At 41.7% G+C, this 27,210-nt stretch overlaps 1 protein-coding gene across 3 annotated transcripts in view; it reads right to left on the reverse strand.

Moving 5' to 3' along the window:
- Positions 1-27,210, reverse strand: part of NR3C2 (nuclear receptor subfamily 3 group C member 2) — a 199,837-nt gene that overhangs the window by 7,330 nt on the left and 165,297 nt on the right. For all 3 annotated transcript variants that reach the window (XM_042870870.1, XM_042870871.1, XM_042870869.1), the window contains 4 exons: positions 25,229-25,567; positions 24,688-24,832; positions 8,983-9,113; positions 4,980-5,137 (listed from right to left, as the gene is read on the reverse strand). In XM_042870870.1, coding sequence (XP_042726804.1) covers positions 4,980-5,137; positions 8,983-9,113; positions 24,688-24,832; positions 25,229-25,567 — 773 coding nt within the window. The remainder of the gene's footprint in view (positions 1-4,979; positions 5,138-8,982; positions 9,114-24,687; positions 24,833-25,228; positions 25,568-27,210) is intronic.

Genomic DNA, 27,210 nt, shown 5'->3' on the forward strand with positions numbered 1-27,210 from the left:
CTGTTTCTTATGGAGCTGGAGTGGTGTGCATTGGCAGGAGGCAGCCCTCTTACATGCAGTGCATACTCTGCCTCAGAACCACCAAGAAAAACAATCGCCAACCAAGTCTCAGCTATTCCATTACAACCATAGCCCCTTTTGCTTCCAGTTCTACGAAATTCCTGGGATGCAACTCAGCGATTCCCCTGAGGCTTCAGCAGCTGAACACAGCACTCCAGGATGGCTCAGGCACTTTCTCAGAGGTTTGTGTGGCCTCAGTGGCTATCTCCTGGATGCTCTGTTCCTTCCCTATGAAATCTGGGACTGTAAATTGAAAGACTGACATTTCCCACAGAACACAGGGGAAAAGAGGCAAGGAAAGAAGCTTCTGAATCCAGCCATGCTGTGCATTTACCTCATGGCAGCATGGAGTGAAAGACAGATAAAAAGCGTATGGATTAGGCACAAAAAGTATCTAACCAGAGCAGATAGGGAACCTAGTTCTGCCTGGACAGGTGCATTTATCTCACTTAGGACCTGCGCTCATTCCACTCCTCCTTCCATAAACATACGCACACAGAAACCACAGCACTGCAGGTAGCCTAGATCTTGACAGCTGGATGTGCCACAGAGGAACCTGAGCTGAACTCTGTACACTCAGAGGATGCATGCAAACTCAGAGGCACACACTAATGAAGCATCCTCAGCCCTTGGCCAGGGTAGGCATTGGGCAAGGCCTGCCTTGTTCTGTTGGGAATGGAGAGCTCTGCTGTCCTCCAACAAACACCTTGTACTGTAACAGAGGATGCCCAACCACAAAGGGAGCAAGATGAGATTTAAAGCAGCCCAATGTCTGCGTCAGGGAGCTGGGATCTCTTTTCTCACTTCACAGACACGCATTAACTACTACAACATGCACATGGCTGTAGTTTCTGCAGTGGCTGCAGAGGGTGGAGGGGTTAATATTGCCTCTCAATGCACACAGAAACGCCTCCCCACAGAATTTGGGCGCTGGGACTACACAGCTCATCAGCAGTGGGATACAGCCTTGGCGCATCAAGATCAGCAGTGAGTGCACCCAGAGGTGCTGGCAACAGCTGAGGGGCCCATCTGCTGCTCTGCATTTGTAGAATCGAGTGCAGAAGAACATTTGCATCCACTGCAGTGTGCCTTGCAGATCTGCCCCTGGAGGAGTTGTGCCTTCTTCCCACTGTCAGCTTTTTCAGCGAGTGTAATCCTGGCTCTCTCAGCCTACGGAAAGATCCACCTCAGCTATAAAGTATTCCCTTCAGGAACCATAAAAAATTAATTATTCAGCAGCATGAGCCTTAAAGAATTTATTTTTGTTTGGCAGAAAATATCAACAAGCAAATGACAGAGCAGCGCACTGCCTTGCCAAGACAAGGGGAAGGTTCACATTAGGGTTTAATGTCATGGCATCAAAACAAAAGCCCTCTTAACTCAAAATCTGTTTAGTATCAGCCAGATTGAAACCAAACTCAGCTTTTGTTGTGCAAAGCGCCTAACCATACCCTAAGCTCTGTATATGAAATGAGGCTTGCCATACGAGATACAGCGCTTCCTGCCAAAGCCAACAGGAGATGCTGAGGAGGCTCCAAATGAAGTTTTTGATACCATGTGCAGTACATCTGTTTCTAATGTTCCCGTGTGCCGTTCGCCGATCACACAGCACTGTTCACCTATGACCAGGCACCACGTGTACCTGTCACTGACATGCCCAGGCCCATCTCTGGGCATGAGGCTGAACCATTTCCCTCCCAGGCACACATGGGCTGTCCCTGTGATGTGGTGGCTCTCAGCACGTAATGCTGTCGTAAGATGAGGAAAGCAGGCTAGACTTGAGAGAAAAAATACTGTCCCTATACCAAGGGAAATCTGTGGATCATATTGCTTCCCAGAATTACTCCTAGAAGCTACCCATGCTGCCATGCAAAGACATGGCAACCAGCTCACCTCCACTGTCTCACTGAGGCAGAGGAGGGGCGCACCACGTGACCGTGCTGACACAGCCTCCAAGCACCTACTGCTGCTGCTGCAGCCACCACTTCCATGCAGCACCATGCAGACACAGAGCGCTGCTGCAGCGCACGGTGACGCATGGGCACAGACCCGTGTTTGCCTTGTCTGCTAAGGGTGGATTTCCATCTCAGCTTTCTGGGTTTTGCCTTGGTGCTCAGAGGCTTTATGGACTGTCAAGTAAAGTTGCTGATTTTTCCAAATATTTCAGCGCCTACCTGGCCTTCTTGAAAATTCTCCTTTTTCCCAATCTCGGCACTTCCTTACCTGCACATATGTTGTTCACTGTGGCTGAATGATTTAGAACACAGAGTGATGTAAAAGCATATTGGTTTTTGTTGGGTTTTTTTTTTTTTTTTTCCCTCACGTTATATAAGCCAAGCAGCCTGTAACCTGATATTCCCACATGTTTTATTTCATGTAGCCCTCAGAAAGCCTACTTAAAAATCAGGTCGATAAAAGGAAGCATGAAGGTGCAAAGCAGCAGTATTCCTTTATTCCTGGCTGCCATGCTCAGGTAAAGCGAACTCCACAATGGCGAGAAGCTGCTCTGCTCTCATGCAAAAGCTGGAGGCAGCACAGGGACTGAATAATCATCAACTGTACACAAATCCCTTTGGGCTTGTGCTGTAAATGCCATTGCTGTAGCTATGGCAGCATACAAAACAGGGAACTTCAGCTCCAGTTAGACTGCTCAGCACCAAATATATTCTGATCCTCTAAAATTATAATGGAGTAAGTTAAAAATACACAGGTGGCAGCTGAAAAAGTGTTCCTCACAAGGAAAGAACTGAGCAGAAAACTTGCATTTCCGTGGACAGAGCAGAGAAATCCTGCACTACCTGAGAGTGGGGGTAGAGGAGCAGCTCTCACGTCTCATTAATATTATCACCGTTCTGCATTTGTTCCGATTGGTTTCAAAAACTAAGAACCGAAAATAATCCATTTTAAAGCAGAAAAATAAGTGAAGTGTCTTTGCTGAACACCTCAGATAACACCTCTGAAAGGAAGTGCTGTACAAGTGGTCTTTGTGGAGGGGAATGCTGGCAATATGACTTTCTTTATGAAGTCCTTTTGTAATAAATGGCTCTATTAAATGAAAAGTGACATAAAAACAGCTTCATTAAAAATGAAATAAAACATAAGAGCAGTCTGAGGGAGCTCCTCCTCTGGTTAGCTCAGCTTCCAGTGGTTAGCGCTGTGTTTTGGAAAATGTTTGTAGGATACTGTGGCATTCCTAGCAAGTGTGATCCTGCCACCCAGCCAGTCGAACCATGCAAACACATCCACTTAAACACCGAGATAGCGTTGGTTCTCCAAAGGATCACAAAACCATCTAAACACAGGGGTTTGTGAGCTGTCCTGAGGTTCAGAAGTGAACATCTTGCGAATGATTTTATCGCCCACCCCCTTTTTTTCCACTAAAACACTACAACTTCCCTTGCTGGCACGCAGCAAGTGAAACCTGATCTCCAAAGAATGAGCTGTTACTGCAGTACTAATAATACTCTCCCTGCCTCCCACTACGATTTTCAATGTTTTAATGAACAACAGAACAATATTTGAAAAATAATTCCATATGTACATTCTGTAAACAGACCTCGGGCTCTTAGACAGATTTGACCTGAAGTGCACTGTACTGTACTGTCTCTACAAAACTGAAATTTAAATCAAGTACAAAGAAGTACATTTAAATTCAGGCTCTGAAAGCAAGAGTTATAGTTTCTTTGTGCAGCACGTTTACCTTTCTGCCCGCCTAGGGTGAAATAGGACAGTTTTTCTCTTCGTTTACCAGTTGTTACTGGGATGTTATCCCTGAGTGTTACTGGGTTCCAGCCCTGCCTGTGGGATGACGCCTCCATAGCACCCAAACCTGGCTAAAATCATTCTTTGACCTCAGGAGCCCTCACTCATTTGCTAACCATGACAGCTTCAGAGAGAACGGGTGCCAGCCCAGCAAGACCCAGTGCCCTGAAAACCCCAGGCTGCGGAGAGCATCATGGCTGGTCCACCTGTATCCTCACAGGGGGTCCCACCTGAAAGAGAGCATGGAATGTGAGAGCTGCGATCAGCAGTGAAGGCTATGAGTATGCCCATGGAGCTGTATCTCTGCCTTGGGATTCTGCTACAGAGGGCGTACAGGTACAGCCCTGCTGCTGCTCAGAGGGCCAAAACTGCTGCGCTTACCACTCCATCAGCCAGAAACAGCTTATTTATTCCCAGCCCAATGTTACAGACACCTGCTCTGAAATCATGAGCTGCTCCTGTGCGCCAGGCACTCACCACAACCCTTCCGAGTTGTAAGGAGTTGAGGCACCCACAGCCTGGGCATTTTGGGACTAAACTTTTACTTTCCTACTGTCATCCATGACATCTCGCCCCTGAAGCACGCAAAACAAACACCTAGCACTGGAGTGAAAGAGGACAGAAAGAACAACCTAACAACACAGCGAATTTTATACTTGAAAAAAACCCAGTTAAAGCTTCAAATAACCAAATTGGTTCCAAAGTCTTAAAAAGTCAACAATATTAAAAAACCAAAAAAAAAAAACCAAACAAAAAACACCAAAAAAAAAAACACCTGTAAAAGATCAGCAAATCAACTCATCATTTATCAGCAGAGGTCCTGCATGGTGTATGTGCACTGCAGCTAACCGAGGACCACAGCTAACATCATTTTTGCAGTTGAAGAGCCTCCGATCTTAAAGGAACCACTGGAGAACACACCACCATTTAGAAGAGGAGAAGGCAGCAGAACCCAGCCCTTAATGACTTGTGCTTTCACATTTTACTTGGCAACTGACCTTGAATTTGTCTGTTAACAACTTTTCCCAGACATTTCTTTAAGAATGTGCTGTGATTTTTTTTCTCCCTGTGAATTAGCACAATTAAAAACTACAAGTTTATCTTAACGGAGAGAATTTTACTCAACTTGTCTGCACTCCTTGAGGAGTTATACTTACATCATGCATGGAGTCAAGAAGTTTAGTCAGTTGGTAGAATCTCTGCCAGCTTTGCCCAGAGTTACTTGGACATTTAGTTACCATCTTCTTTAGTTCTTTAATGTAATTTGCCCTCATTTCTTCAAATGCAGCTTGGCTTTTGAGACCATCCTTGGGAACTGTCATTAAAAAGACAGTCTTACATTAATATTAACTGCATTGCTTAATTCTTCTGCTGTGCATACTTAAAAAGTTACACTTTTCAGTCAATGGATGAAAGAATTAAAACTATTAAGTAACATCCACAATTTTACAGACACTGCCATAGAATCAATCAGCACACAGATTTTCAAGTGATTCCAGCAGCCTCTCTTCCTCTCCAGATCCATGAGTGCAGACCACATGGCTGAGGCAGAGGACAAAATAACATCTCACAAATACGACACATACTACCCTCGTGCTGAAACTGTTTTCAATACAAACCCAACCACACACACACACACACACACACACACACACACACACCAAGAAAGGCAGATGTATCATAAATACTTCTTTAGAATCTGAAGATGTGATTTATCATTCTTGAATGATTTCCCACACTTCAGAGAGGAGGGGAAGACATATAGAATTACAGCTGTGATGTGCAGAAATGCTAAAAAGTGGCATCAAGTAACATCTAACATTTCTTTGAACGACAGTGAGCATCTGCATAACACCTACAACAGAGGGTCTTTATTCCATGTGTAACAAGACTCTTTCCCAAATAGGCATCCTGACCAGGGTTTGACCACAGCACAGTTGCAGCCTTTAATGAAAGCGTTTCTACTGTCCTATCAAAGTTGTCATCTGCCAAAGGAATCATTTCACAAATGGGCTATAAGTAGAGTTTTGACATGTTCTGCTGCAGCTGACTTCAGCAATGCTAATTACAAAAGCAAATACGAAGTTTCTTTACAGGCTGTAAGTAATTCTGCACTCTAGTGGGCTCTGCAAAGGAACAGGAATTACTTATTGATCAGGTCTCTGGGAAACTCCTGAAGAGGTTATTAACAACATCACACAAAATGTTTTCATGTTTTAATACCTGGATTGATTGACTATCGCTTAACCGTCAGATATTTCTATACTCTAGATGTTAGTCTACAGAGGAAAAACAAAATACTACACTGTACTGGATTGAGCTTATTTTCTAAGCAAGTTGGAAAGCTATGTCAGTAAGCTGAATGTGAAGTTACTTATTAAAAAAGAAAAAGGGTGATCTTCCAATTTAGCTTATTCTGATTTAACATCTTGACAGAGATTGTCTTGTTCATCCATCCCCTTCTCTTTGAAATCCTGTAAACTGTCTTCTATCTCAGTGTAATCACATAATAAGCACATAACAACCACCCAAAGTGCTCAAGCAGAGGCCTTAAGAAAAAGCACTTGTTATCTTCTATCACCTGTATCAACCAGAGCAATTTCGTAATGGAAAACAAGGAGGAGTTCTGCCACCATGCGAGCAGCAAGAACTTGGGACCACCAAGTGCTCCAAGGGGGCATGAGGAGGAATCTTGGGAAGCAGACTAGGAGGTAAGAGCTCCAATTTGCCTACCACTTGGTAAATAATGCTCTTTTCTGTTTAAATTTTAAATTGTAGATGCCAAGTATTTCCATCACTCAGCTGACAGAAAAAATAAACTGTCTGAAACAGATGTGCCAATTCAGTTAAAGCCAAGTGAATATAGAGACATCAGTCAATATGAGTAAAGCCATTAGAGCATACTGTGGCCCCTGTGCAAAATGCACAGGCTTTATAGTTCCTTTACCCCAGTTCTGTCTTCCTAAGCTCTGCTTAAGCCACATTCTTTTTGTGTACTAGTATGTATTTTAGTGTTCTGTCTGAAAATTATTATACCGTCAGCCCAGCCAGATTATTAAGACAGAAAGAGAGACCACAAATAAAAAGAACTGAAGCAAAACATGAAATTCTGGAGGTTTGCCCAGTGTTTCTGATTCTACTTATTACATGCAGCAATGCTTTTGGCAAGTTCCCAAAATCTATGGTCTGTGGAAAGCAAAAAAACAATTGAGTTGTAATGTGTGGTTTCTTCCACATGTAAATGGAGTGAAACTTCCTTGATGTGGTCATCATGAAAGTTTCAAAATAACTTGCACTCCGCTCATTACAGGGTTCAATAAAGAACTTAAATGAAAATGAACCTGGTGTTTTCTGCCATAATGCTGTATCAAGGTACAGTCACTGGAAACTAAGTTTGCTGCTCTTCCAATGACACTTTCTGAGTTTTATCACTGTCTTCATTTCCATTTTCTTCTTCTCTCTTTCCCTCAACGTAATTATCTTGATTCTCCCAAAACACATTATTTTTAGTAGGTGTTCTAGTGACCATGGTGTGCATTTCAAAGGGACCCAGCTAGCTGGAGTTAACTGGTGAGGCTGATCTCACCTAGCAGAGATATAATACCCACATAATATTAAAAATACCTATCTTAAAGAAAGGATGCTACATTTTTAGAATGTCTTTACGCTCTTTTTCTAAATATTCTCCCTTTATGAAATGTAGGAGGACCACCTTGCCAATCAAGACATGCCCTCAAGAACAGTCTGAGAGCTAAGTCCTCCAAGCACATAAATGCTACTAGCTGCTTCCTGAAAGACTGTCAGGTCCTCACGGTCCCACTTTCCCCAGCAGAGCATCCCCTCAACTCCTCAGCGGAGCTGGAGGCCAGACCCTGTCTCACTCATGCAGGCACTGCCCCACTCCTGAGAGCTGGACAGCTTCAGCAAAAGGGAAGGAGGAAGCGAGACAGCCAAGCCCAAAAACTTACAGCCATGGGAAGTTTCTGTTAGCAGATCCAAATCCCTTCCAGCAGGGATGAGAACTGCAGCTTCATGTTTTCTATCACAGGCAAGCACATTAATGTGCTACCGGCTGGGCGGGGTGGTGAGGTCAGAAGGAAAGGCACCGCAGACAGCGTGAAAGTGTCCATCCCACCACTGCACCTGGAGGGGCTGCCAATGGCCTTAACTGGATGCTGCAAATCCCTTTGCAGGCACCTTACTTTGCCTGCAGCAACCGTGCCTGTGCCACTGCCGGGGATTCAGCAAACTCCTGGGAGTCCTAACCAGCTCCTGACAGCACTCCCCAGGGCAGGCCTCCTGCTGCTTGCAACTGAAAGCAAGGAGCAGCCCCTTGGATCTCCTGCTCCTTCTCTCCCCAGTCAGGGCCACATCCAACCCCTTTCTGCCAGGGAATTCCTGTCTGGTGAGTTCACTGAAGTGACATCACGAGTGCTCATTAATCAGACTGATTCATTATCTCATTGAGAGGTCACCGAGTGAATCTCACAAAAAAGAGCATGAACATACACAGAAAAGTTTGTTTACAGGTATTTGGCTTTTTCATCAAGACTGATGGGAAAGTACAAACTGCCTCTGTATTTATACAATTGTACTGGGACTGGAAAATTTTCAGAAGCTTTAGCAGAAGAATATCAACTAATCTGCTAATTAGTACGTAGTGCTATAATGAACACCGACGTTTCCTATCTTAAAAAAACCACAAAGATGACACGAGAGAAAAATAAAGCTTGCAATGTCAATTATTAAACTTTCAGAGTACTGCAAAAGGGCTTATAGTGCTCAGTGCGGTACATCTTTTGATCTTGGAGGTACTGTTAAGTCACCCAAACCACTGGCTTTGAGCATCGAGTCAGGGTTTATCTCAAATCCCCAGAGTGCAAGACAATGCAGTAGTTGCATTTTCTTGGCATGCCTGACTGACTCCAGTCGTTACTAAACTGAGAGAGGGACCAAAGCCCCTTGCCCTACCACTTAATCTGAAGTATCAAGACAACTCCCATGGTAATGGAAAGCGAGACCTACTGAAAAATCCTGTAACATACAAACAGGCTTTTCAGGTCCACTGGAAATAGTTGGGCTCTTTTGTTTTACCAATTCAAATCACTGCACCTATTTGCAATTTAGAATTTTTTCCATGTCCCCATGAATTTAACTTACCTGTACTCAGCAGCAGCAGAACTTTCATGATGGTGTACTCCTCAAAGCTGAGCTGCAAGCGAACAAACTGCAGACTGATCTGATGCATCCCCTGGCACAGTTCAAACATTGCAGACTGGCGCATCCGTTCCCTGGAGCGAGAAAAAAAAAACACCAGAGGATAAACACATGAGGACACAATGGGTACAACGCAGTCTGAGCAGAAGGAAAGCGAGACACAACCTGGAAATCAAGCATGGAGGTCAGTGAGACAAACTGCAGTTGCCAAGCTCAGGTCGGGTGAGGGAGCTGGGGATGTGGCCGGGATTCTACCAGCCCCAGCCTTGTCTCCCTGCTCTCCACTGGCAGAAAAGCCACCACGTGCGGCTAAAAGGTGTCTGAATCATCTGTGTTTATTCAGCTCTACCATGGCAGCTAACATCGTGACTCTCATCATCCCAAATAATGCAGCCCTGCAAAGACACAGCTGGCAGGTCTGGAGAGTGACAAAGTGCTTTAACAAAAGGCATAGCACAATGTTTAACTTCCATGTCACTGCCCTTCACGTGCACTGAGGAGTTTGAAGTCAAAAATCAATGGGGACAGACAGTACATCGGGTATCTGCACTCACACAAACTTTCCCAAGTAATCTCCATTTCCAAATCTCCGAACCTTTTCCCGAAAATACACAAGGTCTAGCTTTAAGGACACGTAGGAAGAACAAGGGAAAATGATTTTCCAGCCACTGAAGATCTTGTTAATGTGCAACACTGGACCTCCTAGTGGGAACTATTAGACAAAATTATTGCTGTGGTTTCATGTTCAAACTCTAAAGTGTATTAAAAATTGTGTATGATTTTCCCAAAATAATCATCTGAGATAGCCCACAGTGAAGGAGTGTATAATAAGATTGTTCGTTAATACAGATTTTTGAATGTCACTTGTAAAATACTAAAAATGCATGAGTTGTTCTCAGTTTACTTGTCTTTGTTTCCATACATTTTAATACATTTAGCTTCAGATTCTCTGTTCTCACAGGCAGCCCCAGGCTAACCTATCCAGAACAAGTTGCAGGCAGAATTTGTGGGGTTTTTTTTTGATGCTCTTTTAAACATGCTATCCCAAACCACAGAAGTTAAAGCAGAGTCGCTGAGAATTGCCTGTCTCATCCTGAAAGTAAGATATATATGTGGGTATTTAGATGAGGTGCTATAATTGCTCAGAGACCACTACTTTTTTTTTTTTTATTATTTTAAATGCTCAACAACAATTGTCTGTATTTCTTCAAACACTTTTTCACATAACTGAGGAACTGGATGAAGTTCAGCTAATTATTTTAACCAAGCAACAGGCTTTTCAAATATACAAATTGGCTGGTGAATGAGAAGAATCATACTGTGTGCAAACAAAGACTTACGTAATCTTCCTGGTGTTCTATTTCACCACTGCCAGAGCAGATTTTATTTTCCTCCTCCATACCAATAAAACGGACTCCCCATTGTTATATGGGCTCTACACTTTTCCCCTGCTCCACCCTTGTCTTGGGACTAAGAACTTCCAGATTTTTTTTTTTCTGCAATAGTAGTAGTAAATGCCTTGTTTATTTATTTTTATTATCCATCATGGACTGCAGGGAAATAAACAAATAGAAGAAAATAACCTTTGAATGTTGACTAAAATACCACTCGCTTGGGCCTTTCAGCAGAGCAGTGACTGCTGCTACTTGCACAGAGCACTGGAGGCACGATGGGTTGCCTGTTCCACGGGCAATACTTGCACTCTTAACACCACTGCTTGCTCTGAAAGCAGGTGAGACTCCAAGAGATCCCAGAGGATAATTTATCTCCTCCTTCTCCCCTCACTCAGCTCGAAATAACCAAATCCTGCTCTAGGATGGAGATGCTGTGCCTCTTGACTGATACTGAAGTTGAAAGGCAAAAACTAGAGGACTGTATTTTATGCATACATAAAAATTTACACCTCAGAAGTCTATCAAATAGCAGGACTCAAAGCAAGACCAGTGCAGTATGCTCATTATTACCTCCCTAGGGCACAGAAGACAGTCTCCTCAGGCTGAGAACATCGTTCAGTTTTCAGCACCACTGCCTGCGTTTGACCTCCACAGACACAGGAAGTGCCAGAGCTTTCATCTGATACCACAAGCCACACAGCAAATAAAATGAAACATTTTGAGGTTTTGTCTCAGGTTTCATATGCTTTCACTAAACAGTGTGGCAAAACACTCTGTGGAAGCTAACCTAGAAGTCTCCTGACTCAAGACCTTCTTTTCTCCTGCTCTGTAGATTTCGTGACATTTTACATTTGATCACTGAAGTTTTTCTGTGTGATTGTTTTGCTCTCGTGGATGATGACAGGCTAAAAAGAAGAATTTTACTATACGTTAGTGTTTTGATTGTATTTTAACTATTTATTCCTTTATCTACTTGAAATACCTGATGATATTTTATATTTTGATGTCATCATATATACAAAATGATATACAGCACTAATTACAAAGCAGGCTGATTTACTGTACCACAAAGCAGTAATTTTAAATTAGTTTCCTTCCTGAAAATCAGTTGATTTATTATTTATTAAGAAGTTATTGCTAACTACAAATTATGCCAGTTTATGACAGTTTAATGTAAGATAAGCACTTTGTGCGAGTTTACAGTATTCATCTTTGCACTCGATTTTAATCCCCACAGTGAAAAATAAGAGAGCGCAGAGCTGTTGGAAAATTCAGATGCTAACATCAAGCGTCCTAACAAAGTGAAAATAACAACAAAAGCCATAGAAACAGCTCATTTGTTGAGATTGGTAGGTAACACTCAATTCAGGGCTTGCTGATATAACATGAGCCAAGCTATTTCTTCCTTACTGATTTCCTTATCTAAGAATGAAGACCATCATGTCATCACCAATGCCATTGTAGCCATAGGGAAAAAGTGAGGTAGAGTTCCATGCTGCCCGATTTTAATATATGCATATATTGAAATACATATATACATATACATATATGCACACATTTACTTATCTAAGAAAAAAAATCAGACCTATGTGAAAACCAGATCTATGTCTTACACAGAATATTCACTCCTTGACATAGAAAATGAAGAGTGTGAAGATCTGGAATATAAGGGCATGTATCTTTATGGGGATATTTAAGAAGGCAAGTACATGTAAGTAATAAAAGGCACGGAACCAAAGCTCTGAACCTGCTGTGTGGCTACTTATTCAGAAGTGGTGTCATTAGCTCAGTTTAGCTTAATCCTCCTTCATAATAACATGATTTAAACTTTACACCTTAAGTTAATCTATCTTAAGTTCCCTGAGTGTCTCCTTACAGGCTTAATGTAATGCTGGGATCACATCCTGCCTGACCCCTCCTGAGAACTCAGCAGTGGGGGCAGCGAGAGTGGCCAAGCACAACCACAGCAATTCCCCTCATCTACTGCAATTTCAATCTGCCTGCATAGAGCTTCTTTCACCATCAATCTCCTTCACTAACTGGTCACTAAATAACTTGCCACGTCCCTGCTGGAACCAGGGGACAGCATCCTTCCCTTCCTTTCCACTGGAGGAGACAGTGCAGATGCCCCAACCGCTGAAATCCCAACCGCATGGCAAGTGCCTTGGCAGAAGAGCAGGGTGCTGCTGTTGTTGGGTTTCTCTCGGTGAACTACAGCAAATGTATTTGTACCTAAACAAAAAAGTCCCAGGTACTTGCCTCAATATCTTTCCACTCTATCCTGTCTTAAGCCTACGCCGTTACGGTACCAGCTCAACATGTAAGCCAGTTTCATCCTCAGCATCTATTCAGAGAGAGTTGAACATGTGAAGGAGAACGTAGCAAACCAACCCAGCACTCCTTCTGTTCCCCTATTCCATGCAAGCAGCTGCACTTTCACACAGAGGCAAATGAGCAGGTAAATGACTCAAACAGCTGGCACACAAACAGGACAAATATCCCAAATCACCACAGGATGAGCTACTCAGCTTCAGCAGAGACACAGGCTTTGAGCAGTCACACTGGAGGAACTCACGGGTTTACTCAAGGCATCCTGTATACCAAACTAGCCACGTCTCATACATATCTTCATGTGATCTTCACAGAAACCCAACAGCCACAGCAAGACTTGTGCAACTACTGGCATGCTGTACAGACAGAACTTGTCATGAATAAATACATTTTAATTTATGAAATCATAAAGTTGAGTACTGTAAAGCTCATTAGGTACGGAGACTGTAACTCTGCAACCAAACAGAGAAACCCGCACATCAAAAAATATTCACTCAAAGGCAAAACACAGCCCCAAACCAAATCATGTTTTATAGACTTTCTCACCGATACTATTCAAAGCCACTGCACGTCTTCCCAGTCAGGGAAAGAAGAAAGGGGAACCTGTGGTGGGTTTTGAAGTTCCATCAGTACTCAAGCGGCATGCTGATAAAGCTGAGAAAACCTGGACAAAGACAGCTTCTTCCACAGCACCTCAAAGAACACACAGGCAGCTGAGCTAGTCCCCTGGCCTTTGCAGCTCAGAAAAGACTTAGGGAAAGACCTAGTAATGCTTGTAGCAAAGAAACACTTTTGTGTCAAAGACACACTTTGTACTTCCTGACTTTACTTTTATTCCCTGTAACAACTGTTTCCAATTTTTATAATCAACAGGCTTTTCTTGCTAGCCTAAAATCTACTCATTTCAAAGTCGTACATCACCCAAAATGGATTCACACACAAAAGCAAGCAAACAAACAAAAGAAATCCAAGAAGAAAACCTGCCAAATCTTAGAAGTCGAAACAAGTTTGGAAACATCAGAAAGCAAGGTATGCTTTCCACTATGCCAGAAGGGGTTTGGCAGAGAGGAGTGAAACATCATCAGACATCCTTCTGGCAAGGCAGCCAAACTGCAGATAAGAGGGAAAAAGACCAGGGATATGATATCACAGAGTCGCTCATTCAGCTGCTCAAGACATCTGATTAGAAATGCCTGTGGTCTGAATCATCTCACCTGCTCTAGAAGGGGTTCACTTTTCTGGAAAAAGTTTTGAGATTCTTGGGTTAACATGAAAAGAAGCTTATTATTATAACAGCAACTTACTCTTTCTTGACAGACAATTTTACTTCAACTTCATCATGAGACATAGTGGAAGAACATGACACTACATAGCAAAACCTGAACCCATTCTTCAATGTAAAAGGGATATCACTGCACTGCTTTGTGTGCGGTAACACTGACAAAAAACAACAACTGTGCATCACTGTGCTCGATGGACTGGGCCCAGACACCTGTTTCCCATCCCATTATAAATGCAACCGAAGTCAGCAATGCTGGAACAGCATCATTAAGTTATTGCACTGATCAAAATCCAAGACAAAACACATGCAGAATTCAGACAAAATTCAATCATGAATTTTCATTCGGAACTTATTCAGCATTTTCCAGCCTCTGCTCATTCTGCAAGCCCCAGCAGGAAGGGAGGAAAATACATTTCCTTCAAGATACTGCCTTCAACCCTTAAAGCTTTAGAGCTTTCCTTTCAGGAAGGAAAAAGTACGTTACCTTGCATCAATGGCAAATGCAGGCACCAATCCCCTCAAAATCAATGGTATTTCTGCCATCAGTTTTAACCACAGAGAAATTTGGGGTATGCCCATTTTCCCTCTAATTTTGGCAGTAACCAAAAAAAAGAAAAAGCAACCCCACAAACACTGAGCACCCCAACTTTGGCACCACCATGAGAAAGTCACTCTCACCTAAACAGTAAGGGATGGGAAATTCAACTATTCCCCTGCAGGTGGCTAAACTGGCTATGGATAAATGCAGGCTGGGAATTGGGTGGTTCAACCAGGGAAGCACTAGCCTACAGGCAGCATAAAGGTGACTTAGTCAGCCAACCATCCTTCCTACTGCCTTACACAAGCTGAGGTGAATCCTGGCCAGGTTACAACATCACAGCCCCTGGCTGATGGCTCTGTTTTGCTGCTGGAAACCACTATCTCCTGCCAGGTCCGTGGGAAAAAATGGAAAACAGAAAGTGCCATTACCTCAGCCTCTAGTGACAACAGCCTGTGTTTTCAGCACGCTCCTCTACCTTCCCAGGTACTTTGACTGATACCACTGAAGTGCCCTTGTGCAGCTTTTGCCCATGTACACATTTCTTCACACAGAGGTAGGCAGATGCCCCCTCATTGCTCCTGCCACATGTATCTGAGGAGAACCATTATGCTGAACACTGGTGGACAAGGAAGCTTACCTTGAGTTAAAACAGCTCTAAAGACAGGGCTAGCCAGGCACTTTAACTTGCCATTTTTTAAATTGAACTTAACAGATCTGAAGTTTTCTGCCAAGAATGCCTTCCTGACATTCCTGGAGAATGAGACCCCATGTAACTGACACTAAGAAATTTGCAGATGCTTCAAAGTTTCCAGCTAAGCCTTCCCCTGCTGTATGCCTAACTTGCAAAGGAACTGGCAACAGCTTCATTTGCAACGATTACTGCAAAGGAAGAGCTTCAACCCCCAGACAGTAACAGAAAACTCATGTGAAAATCTAACCTAATAATCACCATAAAATTCCAAGCACATTAACAAGCAAAAGAAGCCCCAAGTATCTGCTGCAATTAACAGTTAATTATGTAGTTAATAGAACACTGATACCAAATACTCTCTTTTGGTTTGCATCTGCATTCTGAAAGATGCAAACCACAATTTAAATGAGCAAATACATAATTATGCCTTTACCAAAATTCTTTATAAATACTTCATTCAATAATAAATGATAATGTACACGACAATAAATATTCTTTTAAAGTTCATCAGAGAAAGTTATCGTTAGGCAGAAATCGTACTAATTGGGTATCATTTTATACACATTATGCAAAGGATCGTTGTCACTTGCAGCGGTTCATCAGCAAAATTGCTACTATGCTCCACATGCTGCAACAGTTCTCCTCTCGTACCAAAAACGCCTCAGAAATCAAGACTTTGCTCAAGATGTCATGCAAAGCCTAGCACTCAGAAGAAATCAGCCAAGTCATGTCTTCCTCTCGTACCAGTTTATACAATCTACTTCCGAAATTTCCCTTTCATCTGGAAGATAAATATTTAACTCTACTGGGAAAATGATGAAGGGAAGTACTATGAATGTGAAAGGCATTCAGAGATACCACAGAACAACTCACCAACTCACAGAAAGATTAAAGCAGCATCACGTACAAACATAAATTTGAAAGGGACAAACCTCTTCTCTATCCTAACCCTTCGTGCCAAGGACCTCGAGGGAAGTGGAAAAAGACATCCTCCCAAAAGCCCTCTGGATGTCCTGGAGTCATGCAGAGACAAGACTGAGAGAGAGCATAATTATGCCAAGTTAAATGCAAAATCATTGGGCAAATCTTTGTGCTAAAGTCATAAAAACTAATAATCAAATCCTTTCATATGCATCACAAGCTGGAAACCGGCCAGAACATCCACTGGGCCATGAGATGATCAGATGAAAATGAAGTATTTGAGAAAGATCAGGCCATAGCAGAAAAGTTAAATAAAACCTTTGCATCAGTGCTCTCCATAAAGGAGTCCAGGGAGGCTCTGCACTTGCCTCCTTTTTCAGCAAGTAAGAGAATTAGTTTCAGACTGAAGCGTGCATAGAACAAAGGTTAGGAAAAAAATACAGTAAAATGAATAGTAATAAATCATCAAGACCAGATGGCATCCATCCACAAGTTGTAAAGTAACTTTAATAGAGAACCGCTGTAAAACTAACTGTGATGCACAGCTTATTGCTTAAATTGCCCTTATAAAAAGCTTGCAAGGTGACAAATGTGACTGATTTTTTAAAATGGGCCTTGGAGTAGGGAGAGAGCACTCAACAGAGCAGAGGCGAGAATCTCAGAATCACAAAATGGCTTGGGTTGGAAGGGACCTCAAGGAACATCAAGCTACAACCCCCCTGCCACAGGCAGGGCTGCCAACCTCCACATCTAGTACCAGACCAGGCTGCCCAGGGCCCCATCCAACCTGACTATGAAGACCTTCAGGGACGGGGCATTCACAACCTTCCTGGGCAGCCTGCTCCAGCATCTCACCATTTTCTCTGTGAAGAACTTACCCATTATCTAATCTAAATCTTCCCTCCTTCAACTTAAAGCCATTTCCCCTTGTCCTGCCATTTTCCTACCCTTGTGAAGAGTTGACTCCCCTCCTGTTTGTAGGCTCCCTTTAAATTACTAGAAGGCTGCAACGAGGTCACCCCGCTGCCTTCTCTTCTCCAGGCTAAACAAGCCCAGCTCCCTCAGCATGTCTTCATAAGGGGGGCTCTTCAGCCTTCTGATCATCTCTGTGGTTCTCCTCTGGACCCTCTCCAACAGCTCCCAGTCTTTCTTATATTGAGAGCCCCAGGCCTGGATGCAGTACTCCAGATGGGGGCTCAGGAAGGCAAAGTAGAGAGGAACAATCACTTCTCTTGTCCCTGCTGGAAATGGGAAGGCTAAGAAGTATTATTCCTGTATCTAGCAAAAGGACCAAAGGAGGAACATTAGCAAGTAAATAAATATACTATAGTGGAAGCACATCAGTGCAGCTTTGATAAAGAGAGGTCATGTCACACTCATCTGCATGAGCAACAACAGCACAAAGGTGCCCTGCTTGGTGCAGGCAACACCTGTTTGATGGGAACGCTTTGCACCAGGTCTAGCGGCATCCCACATCCATATGGGATAAGAACAAAGCATGAACCAGCCCTCTCCTCCCTTCTCTCCTTTTCTCTGGTTTCCACAGAAAGGAAACTGGGGCATGCAGCTTAGGCACAAGCTTCAGTACCTACTGTGTGCCAGCGTGCCGGCACAAGGAATGACCGGTCCAGGACCTCCTGCACATTGTGCTCTGCAGCAGGAGGTAACTGGGATGCAGACAGGGCAGAGCTGGATTTTAAAGCTATTAAAGAGATCTCCTGAAAGCTCTTAAAGAGGGCTTAGGGGTAAGGAGGACGGCTCTTCATGGATTATTGGCAGCTTAAAAATAGAAGTCAGAAGATAATAACAAATGGATGTTTTTCGAAAGTACTGGAGGCTACCAGGCAAGTATTGCAGAGCTCTGCACTGAAGCTTGCGCTGTGAACTGTACTCATACATCATATGAAAAAAAATCAGACCTGTGCAAGTGACAGAGTTTGCTGATGACTCCAGACAATGAAATCAGGAACTGCCCATGAAAGACTGCAGAAAAATCTTGCAAAACTGTGAGGCTGGCTGACAAAATTGAAGGTGAAAATCATTAATTCCAAGACAATGCAGACAGTATAATCATCTCTCACTATACATATAATAATTGGCTCTAATTAACAAGCATCACACAATAAAGAAACCTAGGTGCAATTTGGAGCAGGTTTTTTTAGTTTCCGTCCTTTGAAAATACTTGCTTGGTGTTTATTAGTGGTCAAAATGAAAGCAGTGGGTGAGAGAAGAAGAACAGAAAGCAAGACAGAAATCATAATTTTGCCACCACATAAATCCAATGCATTCTGAATACAGTGTGTCATTCTGGTCTGTTCCCAAAATTAACACAGGTGCTAAGCAAAAGCACCGCAGGGGAAGATGAGTATGGCCAGGAGTAGCAAGCAACTGACACACAAAGGGAGACTAAACTGACTAGCTGATTCTTCTACTTGTAGAATAACCAACAGGACCTGACAGAAATCTATAAATGATAAATGGCGTACACAGGATGAAAGGGAATATATCCATATTTCCACAAACACAGAATGAAGTGGTACTCCATTAAATTATCAAGTATCTGCTTTAAAAACATCTCTAACAAATAAATATGCGTAAGTAAATTGCAGAAGTGATTGTCACAGAACACTTCATGTGCTGGAATTATAAATGTATTCAGAAAGGTATTAGAGAAATTCACAGGAGATACAGAAAGCTTATGAAGCACAACTGAATGCAGTCTCTCATTCAGAAAGTACCTAAGCCAGTAACTGCTGGAATGGGCAAATGAAAAAATATTTTATCCCTGTCCTGATGCCGCACCTTCTTTGCAACTGGCCTGTTAAAAACATGAGAAACTGCTAGAAGGACCTTCTTTCTGTTTTTTCATTCCCACGGATCTCCTTAAAATCACCTGACAGATTAGATTGTATGAGTGAAGCATTTTTGTTCTAAATAATATAATGTAAGCAACAAACATACGAGTAATATCATGGATGTGTTTGCTGACCTTTTAACAAGACCTGCAAGCACACACTTACTTTACCAGCAAAGAACGAACACAGACAACTCATACCAACAATCGCTGCAGCAATACTAATTAAAAATGAGGGATTTGGAGACTGCTAGATCAAAAAGATTACAAAAATTGACCTAAATTTAGACAGGATTAACAGGAGTGCAAAAAAGACCAAAATCAGTACCATTAGAGTTAACAGCCATCATCCTGCAAAATGGGAAAATGTATCTTTTACATAATAACAGAAGTTATTGGCTCTCTCACTATACACAGATGACCTGAAGAATCATCCCCCTGGAGGTCTGTAGGGTTAAAAACCTCTGTAGCTCTGAGACATCCAGGTTATTTTATTAGATTTCTCTTCCTGGTGTGACTACAGAAATCAGAACACCTGAAAGATTTAAGGGCTTTGGCCCTGAAAGGTCACAGAGAGACAGCTGTATCCTTGCTCTGCGTTACGCAACACCAAATCCTAGCGGTCAGCTTCCACAAGTATATTACGAGAGGAATCTAATGGGAAGACAATGAACATGCTATTTACTAATGAAATAGCTATTCAGCCAAGCTACATCTGCGTTTCCAATTTAAGTCTACGACTTCCCTCAACCTTACAAAATCCTCTGCCCATCCACATCCCAAGACAACAGCAGTGCCAGATCTTCACAGAATCCCCACATCCTAAAGCTGTTTTTCTGCCCCTCTCTCCCTCATCTGCTATACATCAATGCTCTCATTTGAAATATATATTCTCTATTTTTTCCTCTGCTGCTAGCGTCAACCTCTCTGCTTTTAAATTTTTAAACTTCACAGTTGGGGGAATTACCAAAGGCATGACATGAAAGAGCCCTCCAATATCACATTTTTATTTTATTGAAAGTTACATTTCCTGAGTTAAAAGAAGGATTTATATTGTTTTGTAATAGACTTAGTTAGTTTGTTAAAGTGCAATACATACATAGCTCTCGATTACATAAACCGGGTTATTTAAAGCATCTGGAGTTGATGTTTTAATTTTACAATTAAAATAGTCATTAGTAACACAATTGCCCCAAATAGCAATAATAAAAGAAATGACAGTCATTTATCAGCTTAAAATCCATAACATGAAATTTTTCCTTATTTTTTACAAACACTGGCCAATATATCAACCAGTGTACTTTGCTCCTAATATTTTTAATTATTATTCACTTGGCTGCTGGCTCTACTAATTTTATTTTTTTTATATAGGAATGAGACATGTCTCAATAACATATCATTTCAGAGAGGAACTGGGGGGAAAGACAGAGCTAATCTAAATGCTCATAAAAACTGCCTTCAATTTTTAGATTTGATTTTCTCAAGTTCAATTTAATAATTTTGGGTACTTCATGCAGTGCCTGGCACTATTTTTAATTAGGAAAGGATTGAAGTCCTTGAGAAATGTAAAAATCTCTGTAAAAATCTTATCATGGTTACAACAAAGTAAAACGGCTTCAGAACCTGCGCACTTATGCGCTTGTGAGTTACTCCTGGGCTGCAAATGAGAAACCAAGAAAAATCAAAGGAGGAAGAAAACACACAACATTACTCATTCAGTGCATTTGCAAAATACTGTAGAAATATTGATGCTGCACTTCAATGTACTAAACTGTTTCCTCATGGTATTTCAGTGTTACTGTACTCTTTTGATTACAACTACTGAGCTATGAAGGACATGGGATAAAAGCCTACATACTGCAACTTACACAGAATCACAGAATTGCAGGGGTTGGAAAGGACCTCAAGAGGTCATTGAGTCCAACCCCCCCTGCAGGTACCCCACAACAGGTTGCACAGGTAGGTGTCCAGACAGGTCTTGAATATTTCCACTGGAGATACCACAACCTTTCTGGACAACCTGTTCCAGTGCTCCATCACCCTTACCATAAAGCAGTACTTTCACATCTTTGTATGGATCATCCTATGCTCCAGTTTTAGGCCATTCTCCATTCTCCTATTCCTACATTCCACTGAGAAGAACCTGGCCTCATCCATTTGCCTCCCACTTCCCTTTAGATATTTACAAACACTGGTCAGATTCCCCCTCAGTTTTCTTTTCCCCAAGCTGAAAAGACCCAGGTTATACAGCCTTTCCTCACAGGGGAGATGCTCCAGGCCCTTTATCATCTTTCTGGCCCTCTACTGGACTCCTTCTCGGAGATCCCTCTCTTTTGAACTGGGGAGCGTAGAACTGGATACAGTGTTCTAAATGTGGCCTCAACAAGGCAGGGCAGATGTGGATGATCACCTCCCTCAACCTGCTGGCCACGCTCCTGTTAATTCACCCCATGGTACCACTGGCTTTCTTGGCCACAAAGGCACATTGCTGGCTCACGGCCACCCTGCTGTCCACAAGAATACCCAGGTCCTTCTCTGCACATACAACATACACATATTTTGTCATTTCTGCAACATGCAGAGTGACTGAGTGGTTGTGTGGCCATTTTCTTATCCTCGGTTCACATCTTGGCATATAATTAAGCTCAGTTAAAGCAGTGGAACACATGCTTGATCCACGAAGACCAAGAGTACACTTAATTAGAATATAAATGTGAGTGGCCAAGTATTCCCAGCCTTGCATACTCCCAGCAGAAAGTCAAACTATGTATTTACTAGGGGACATTTTACACCATATTTACACAGTCAGAGGTGCTTTAATGCCTATGAGCAGCACACAGGTTTTCATTTCATCTTGTTTACAGGCCTTCAGAATAAGAAATAAAACAATATCATATATCATGGCCTTCCAGAAACATTACAACTTCCTCTTATTCAGAGTAGTCAAGAGTAAACGGAAAATTCATTTAATGCAAAACAAAGCAGCATAATTCTGCTAATGCCAACCTCTACTTTCACTCTTTCTTAACGGCTCATTGAATAAAAATGTTGAACCTTCTGGGCAGCATAGTGGCAAGGGCCCCTACTAATTACTTCTTGCCCAAGGACAGGAAACAACCTCTCCAGACAAAATATGAAGAAATATCAAGAAAATCTTGGCCTGGTGTTAATAGTACATGACTTTTTCAAGCCAGCAAAAGGAAAAGTCATTTTCAAGCATCTCCTTTTCATTCTGCATGGACTAATCTATCTCTTAAAGTGCCAAACGGAACAAAAAAATTTTAAAAGCTACATTGAATGAACCTTTGTGAAGTTTGATAAACCTCATCCCACAGAAATGAAAGCCTGTGTTTTTAAGTACACCATTTCCCAGTTCGCAATACTCTAAAAATAAAGGCAGAATCAGGATTCAGCGATTCTGGAGCAAAGTTTCAAACCAGTACAGTTTCATAAACAGGAATAGATGTAAAATGAAGCATTAAGGTTAAATACTATCACAGACAATCACACAAGGCAAATGCTATGAGAAAAATGAGGCAATCTGCTTTCTGATGTAGTGATACTGAAGATGCAACAAAACTAAATGAAGCAAGGGCACTGAAAAATCTATTGCCCTAGAACTGTAGTGGAATTACATCATTAACTGCTTATGCTTTTGGTCCTGCTTGTTTGAGTAACTTCTTAGATTTGATTGTGTTTTACAGTTTGCTTGATTCAATCTCAATTTTTTTCACTTGAGATATTAACCAGACAAACTGACCTTGGTTTTGATACACAAACATACATATATATAGTATATATAGTTTAATACTACATCAGACTTTTGTTCTGAATCTTCACTCTTGCACAACTGTTTACTATGTTTTGTTCTTACCCAAACGTTTTTTATGCTGTATTGTATTGGTTGACTTGTACAATTTGAGTAATTCACCTCTGAGATATTACGTCAAAATTGGGAAAGAGTTGCTTTTATTAAACAAGAATCACAAAATAATTTGTGTTGAGACCTTTGGAGGTCTCCATGAAAGGTTGCAGCAGGGCTAACACCAAAGCTAGAGCTTACTGCTCAGGGCCCAGTCAAGGTTTGTACATCTCCAGAACTGGAGATTCCAGAGTCTGTGAGCAGCTGCTCTGCTATCTCAAAATTCCATTACAAAATTTCTTTCTTTCTGTCCTTTTCCAACTAGATCCTCAGCCTCAGAATAATTTCTGCATGCGCTGGCTTCCATACTTGCAGCACAAAATTCACGAGTAGTCTTGAATTCTGAAAGCTGCTTCTAACTGCAGTATCAAGACTGCTAGCAATTCATGTATACTTACATCTGCCAGTAAGACTGATTGCCTTGTCCAATAGATTTTGACCCCCTTGACTGACTTACTTCAGATGAGGGAAAATTACTTCTGTGTTCAAACGTATAGGTCTGCATTTTCTGCAGGAGAATTATATTCATTAAAGTTCACATTTTCAGTTAGCTTTAGCAACAGATGCTTTTTTGGTGATAACTCTTTAACGTCCCGAGTCATAGTGGAGGTACTTTCAACAAGGAAAATGGCCAACAGTTCACTTTCAATCACATGCAGTGAATCATCAGATTCTTCTCTCAGAGGGAAGAAAAAAACAGCCCACAAATGATCTTCCTTTGATACTGCTCACTGCTTTAGGACCAGATCTCATATGCATTATTTAGGAATCCTTAAATCAAGTTAAAAATACTAAGATGACAGTGAAAAACCATCTTTTCGAAGAAAAAAATTTTTAAGCATTTCAGAAGATTTCAAGAGATTGGGTACTAAGTTACTTTTTGTTAATTCTTCTCCCATTTTTGTTTTTTTTTTTTCCCCTCTGTTTTTATTCCACCTTCAGAAGCATCCATATCCTACTGATTACCTCTCATTTTTACCTCGAGAAAAAAAAATACTTTCTGGGTTAAGTACATGACATGACCACAGTTTGCATGTGTATTCAACTTTTGACTTTACTGGCTTGGAATAAACACCAGGCAAATGGAATAGAAATCAAATTATACTCCTCAAAAGCAAAGCACTACAACACAAATTTAAAACATGAAGGAATATACATATGCAGAAGGAATGGTTCCTTGGTTGATGCTTTTTTTTCTCTAAACGCATCATAAAAAAAGTTATGTTTCATTACTGAAAAAACATTTTTGCTTCTTTCATGATTGCAAAGAAGGGTAATTAAAGACTGTCAAGAAAACTCATTGAAGAGCTGTATACTCTTAACAAAAGCACTATTATATGACTGCTCTGAAGAAAAAAAACAAACTAACAACAACAAAAAAATCTGGCAATTTAAATGTTCACATTTCCTAGAAGTCATATCCTTCTCTAAGCTCCAGTAGATAACAAAAAAATGTTTCTTTATAAATCTCAGTTTTGTATCAGTTATATTTCAAGCCAGCAGCTTGTTCCCAGTTTGTGAACACATCCACATATGCAAGGAGAAATGGATAGCAGTAGCAAGGCTTCACTAATTGAAAACTGAGGCACAGAAAAATGTTTCTAGCCACTTCTCAAACTGGGATTAGCTGAAATTTTCTTAGACTGAAAACCAAATAAAGACAGAGTAATCCTTCCAGCTTGAACTGAAAAGGACCATTAAGGAATACTTACTCATCAAAAATCAAGTCTGGAGCAAAGTAGAGGAACTGGCTGTTTGTATGTTTGTATGATCTCCAACTCAAGGCAAACGATGACAGACACATCCACGAATACTGAATTAAAGTAATTTGGTCCTCGAGAGGCAAGTTTCTAAATCCTAGAGAACAAAACAGAAAATGCACATGAACTATGTTGTGCCCTTCAAGGGCTGGCAAATACATCACCCATTATTTTTCTAGTATTATAGTCAAGAACAAGAGCAACACTCCCACAAAGTACATTTCTGAAGAAGCAAAACCATAATTTTTCATTCTAGTGACAAAACATGTTTTCTTCTACAGAGCCTATTATTCAAAATGAAAGCTTGTTAAATACCTATCACAAACATATGAAACAAACATGACACAAATTGAAAAAACAATCTTCTATCAGGCTGCTCCCCTTATGAGGATTTTCAACCCAGCCCATAGTCGAAAGATGCAATTAATCAGGCAAATAGTTGATAAATCTAGAAGGCTGACCAGAAATTTCACCAAATGCCTCATGATCCTACCTGGAAGTATCTTTGCCCACTTTACCACCTGAATCATCTGCTTGCCGGCCAGGCGGTTTAAGGTGGAAAGCAGGTACTCGGCTGTGTCTGGTTTTGAGCTGTCGTATCCTGCGTACACGATCTCTGGTTCAATGCTTTCAAGGATCTTAACAGGAGAGGGAGTAAGTGCTGGTGAGATGGCAGACATGTGGGGGACAAGTGCTGTGTTTACAGGGGGCTCAGTTACTGGAGCAATGTACGTCGTCCCTTCCTCAGGGCTTTGGGGTGGTGGCTGCTGCCGCTGCTGTGGCTGTTCCTCATGCATCCCTTTCAATTTGCCCAGTTTTTTGGACTTCCGGGCTGTGAAGACAAAAAGCACAAAAACCAAGTCAGTAGAGAAAACTGTGAAATGCTGGCATAAGCTTGGCTTTACAGAAAATCAAAGCAGAAGCAGCACTGTAAAACTTTGAAAGTGAAACAAACACTGAAATCACCAGGACCTAAGAAATACTTTGCCTGCAGCACTGTTAGAATGGGAAAAGGAACAAAAGAAACATTTAAGTTCAATTTTTATTGCTTTAGTACGCATCTACAAGCATCAGCGTCCTGTAATTTGCATTTCTATGTCTCTAAATAGACCTGCATAAAACATCCTAGTTAAAGCAGCAGGTACTCTAAGCATTTCAGTCTATTTGTACTATAGTTTAGATGGATGTCCACAGGCTGCGGACATCACCTACAGGTTTGTAATTCATGTTCTGACTGCATTTTGTAATCAGAAGCAGCCCTCCCTGGCAATGCCTAAAATTAGCAGACCTGAAGCCTTCCTAAGCTTGGGAGCCCTTGTACACACCCTGACTGTGCCTCAACTCGAAAGGCAATCAATCCACTCTGAACAGCCTAATCTAGTCAAATCCCCTTGGGTTTGCAGCTTTGATCCTTCCTTAAGAGCCTCCTCCTCTCTCAGTGAGTTCTGAAAAAACACTATGAATAGGTACCCAGTTAGGCAAAAAACACTAAGCCTCACATAACACTTCTCCCTCACGTCTATCAGCTCTTGGTGATCAGCTTTCCTCTATTCTATTTATTTTTTGCTTTAATGCTAACCTTCTTACTTTCTTTTACTAAATGTTCTTGGAAGACAAGAACACTAGAGTGCTTTCACTCCTCGCAGAGAAGCCAGCCGTACTCTGTGGGATTCATTTCCAACATTGCCATGTGAAGGATGGATATGTAAGTAGGTAGTAAGCCCTGCTCACACACCAGCAAAATTAGCCTACAGTGTGCTGAAAGAATGGGAAATAGAAAGCAAGAAGATTAAGCAAACAAACACACAAAACACCAAGGAGCACAAAACAAGCCCACCCCCCCTTCTTCTAGTAGCTCATTACTATTCTCAATTTTTGAGCTCTAAGCAGTGTTTTCCACTGATACCTGAATATGGAGAAATAAACTATTTATTCATTTTGTGTTCCAAACTCAATTTCTAAGGATAAACATACAAGTAAAGTTGTATTTCAACACAATGTTCCTCTCCTGTTCAGTGTACAATATATCCAGAGGAGGCAGTGCAGGCTTGTTTCCTGTCATCTACCCTGTTCCAGTTACTCCTTCTATCTGCAATTCATGTCAATTGCAGGGTCTAAGCACACTTTAGTGGCATTGCATTACACTGGAACAAAGTCCCTTTTTGACTTAGGCTAGTTTTGCATGCCCGGACTTCACTTGTGGAGAAACTAAAGCTGGTAGTGGAGTTACACGCTGAGGAACAGGAGTCTTTTATCTCTGCTCCCATGTCGACTGGGAGAAAACAGAGATGGTGCCAGTGTGGAGCACAGCCCAGGGTCCTGTGATTGTGTGATGTGCCTTAAAATCAAGCATGGGCCAGATACATCATTTCCACGCTAAACACAGTGCAAAGTGGAGGCAAAATAGCAGTCTCAAATTTAAAACTCTACATAAAGCACCAATTAGCTGAAAGTTTCCCCTGTACTCTGCTACAC

The sequence above is a fragment of the Lagopus leucura genome, unplaced genomic scaffold, assembly GCF_019238085.1.
Source record: "Lagopus leucura isolate 7727_CA_CO unplaced genomic scaffold, USGS_WTPT01 Super-Scaffold_100004, whole genome shotgun sequence".
In the NCBI taxonomy this organism is placed as follows: domain Eukaryota; kingdom Metazoa; phylum Chordata; class Aves; order Galliformes; family Phasianidae; genus Lagopus; species Lagopus leucura.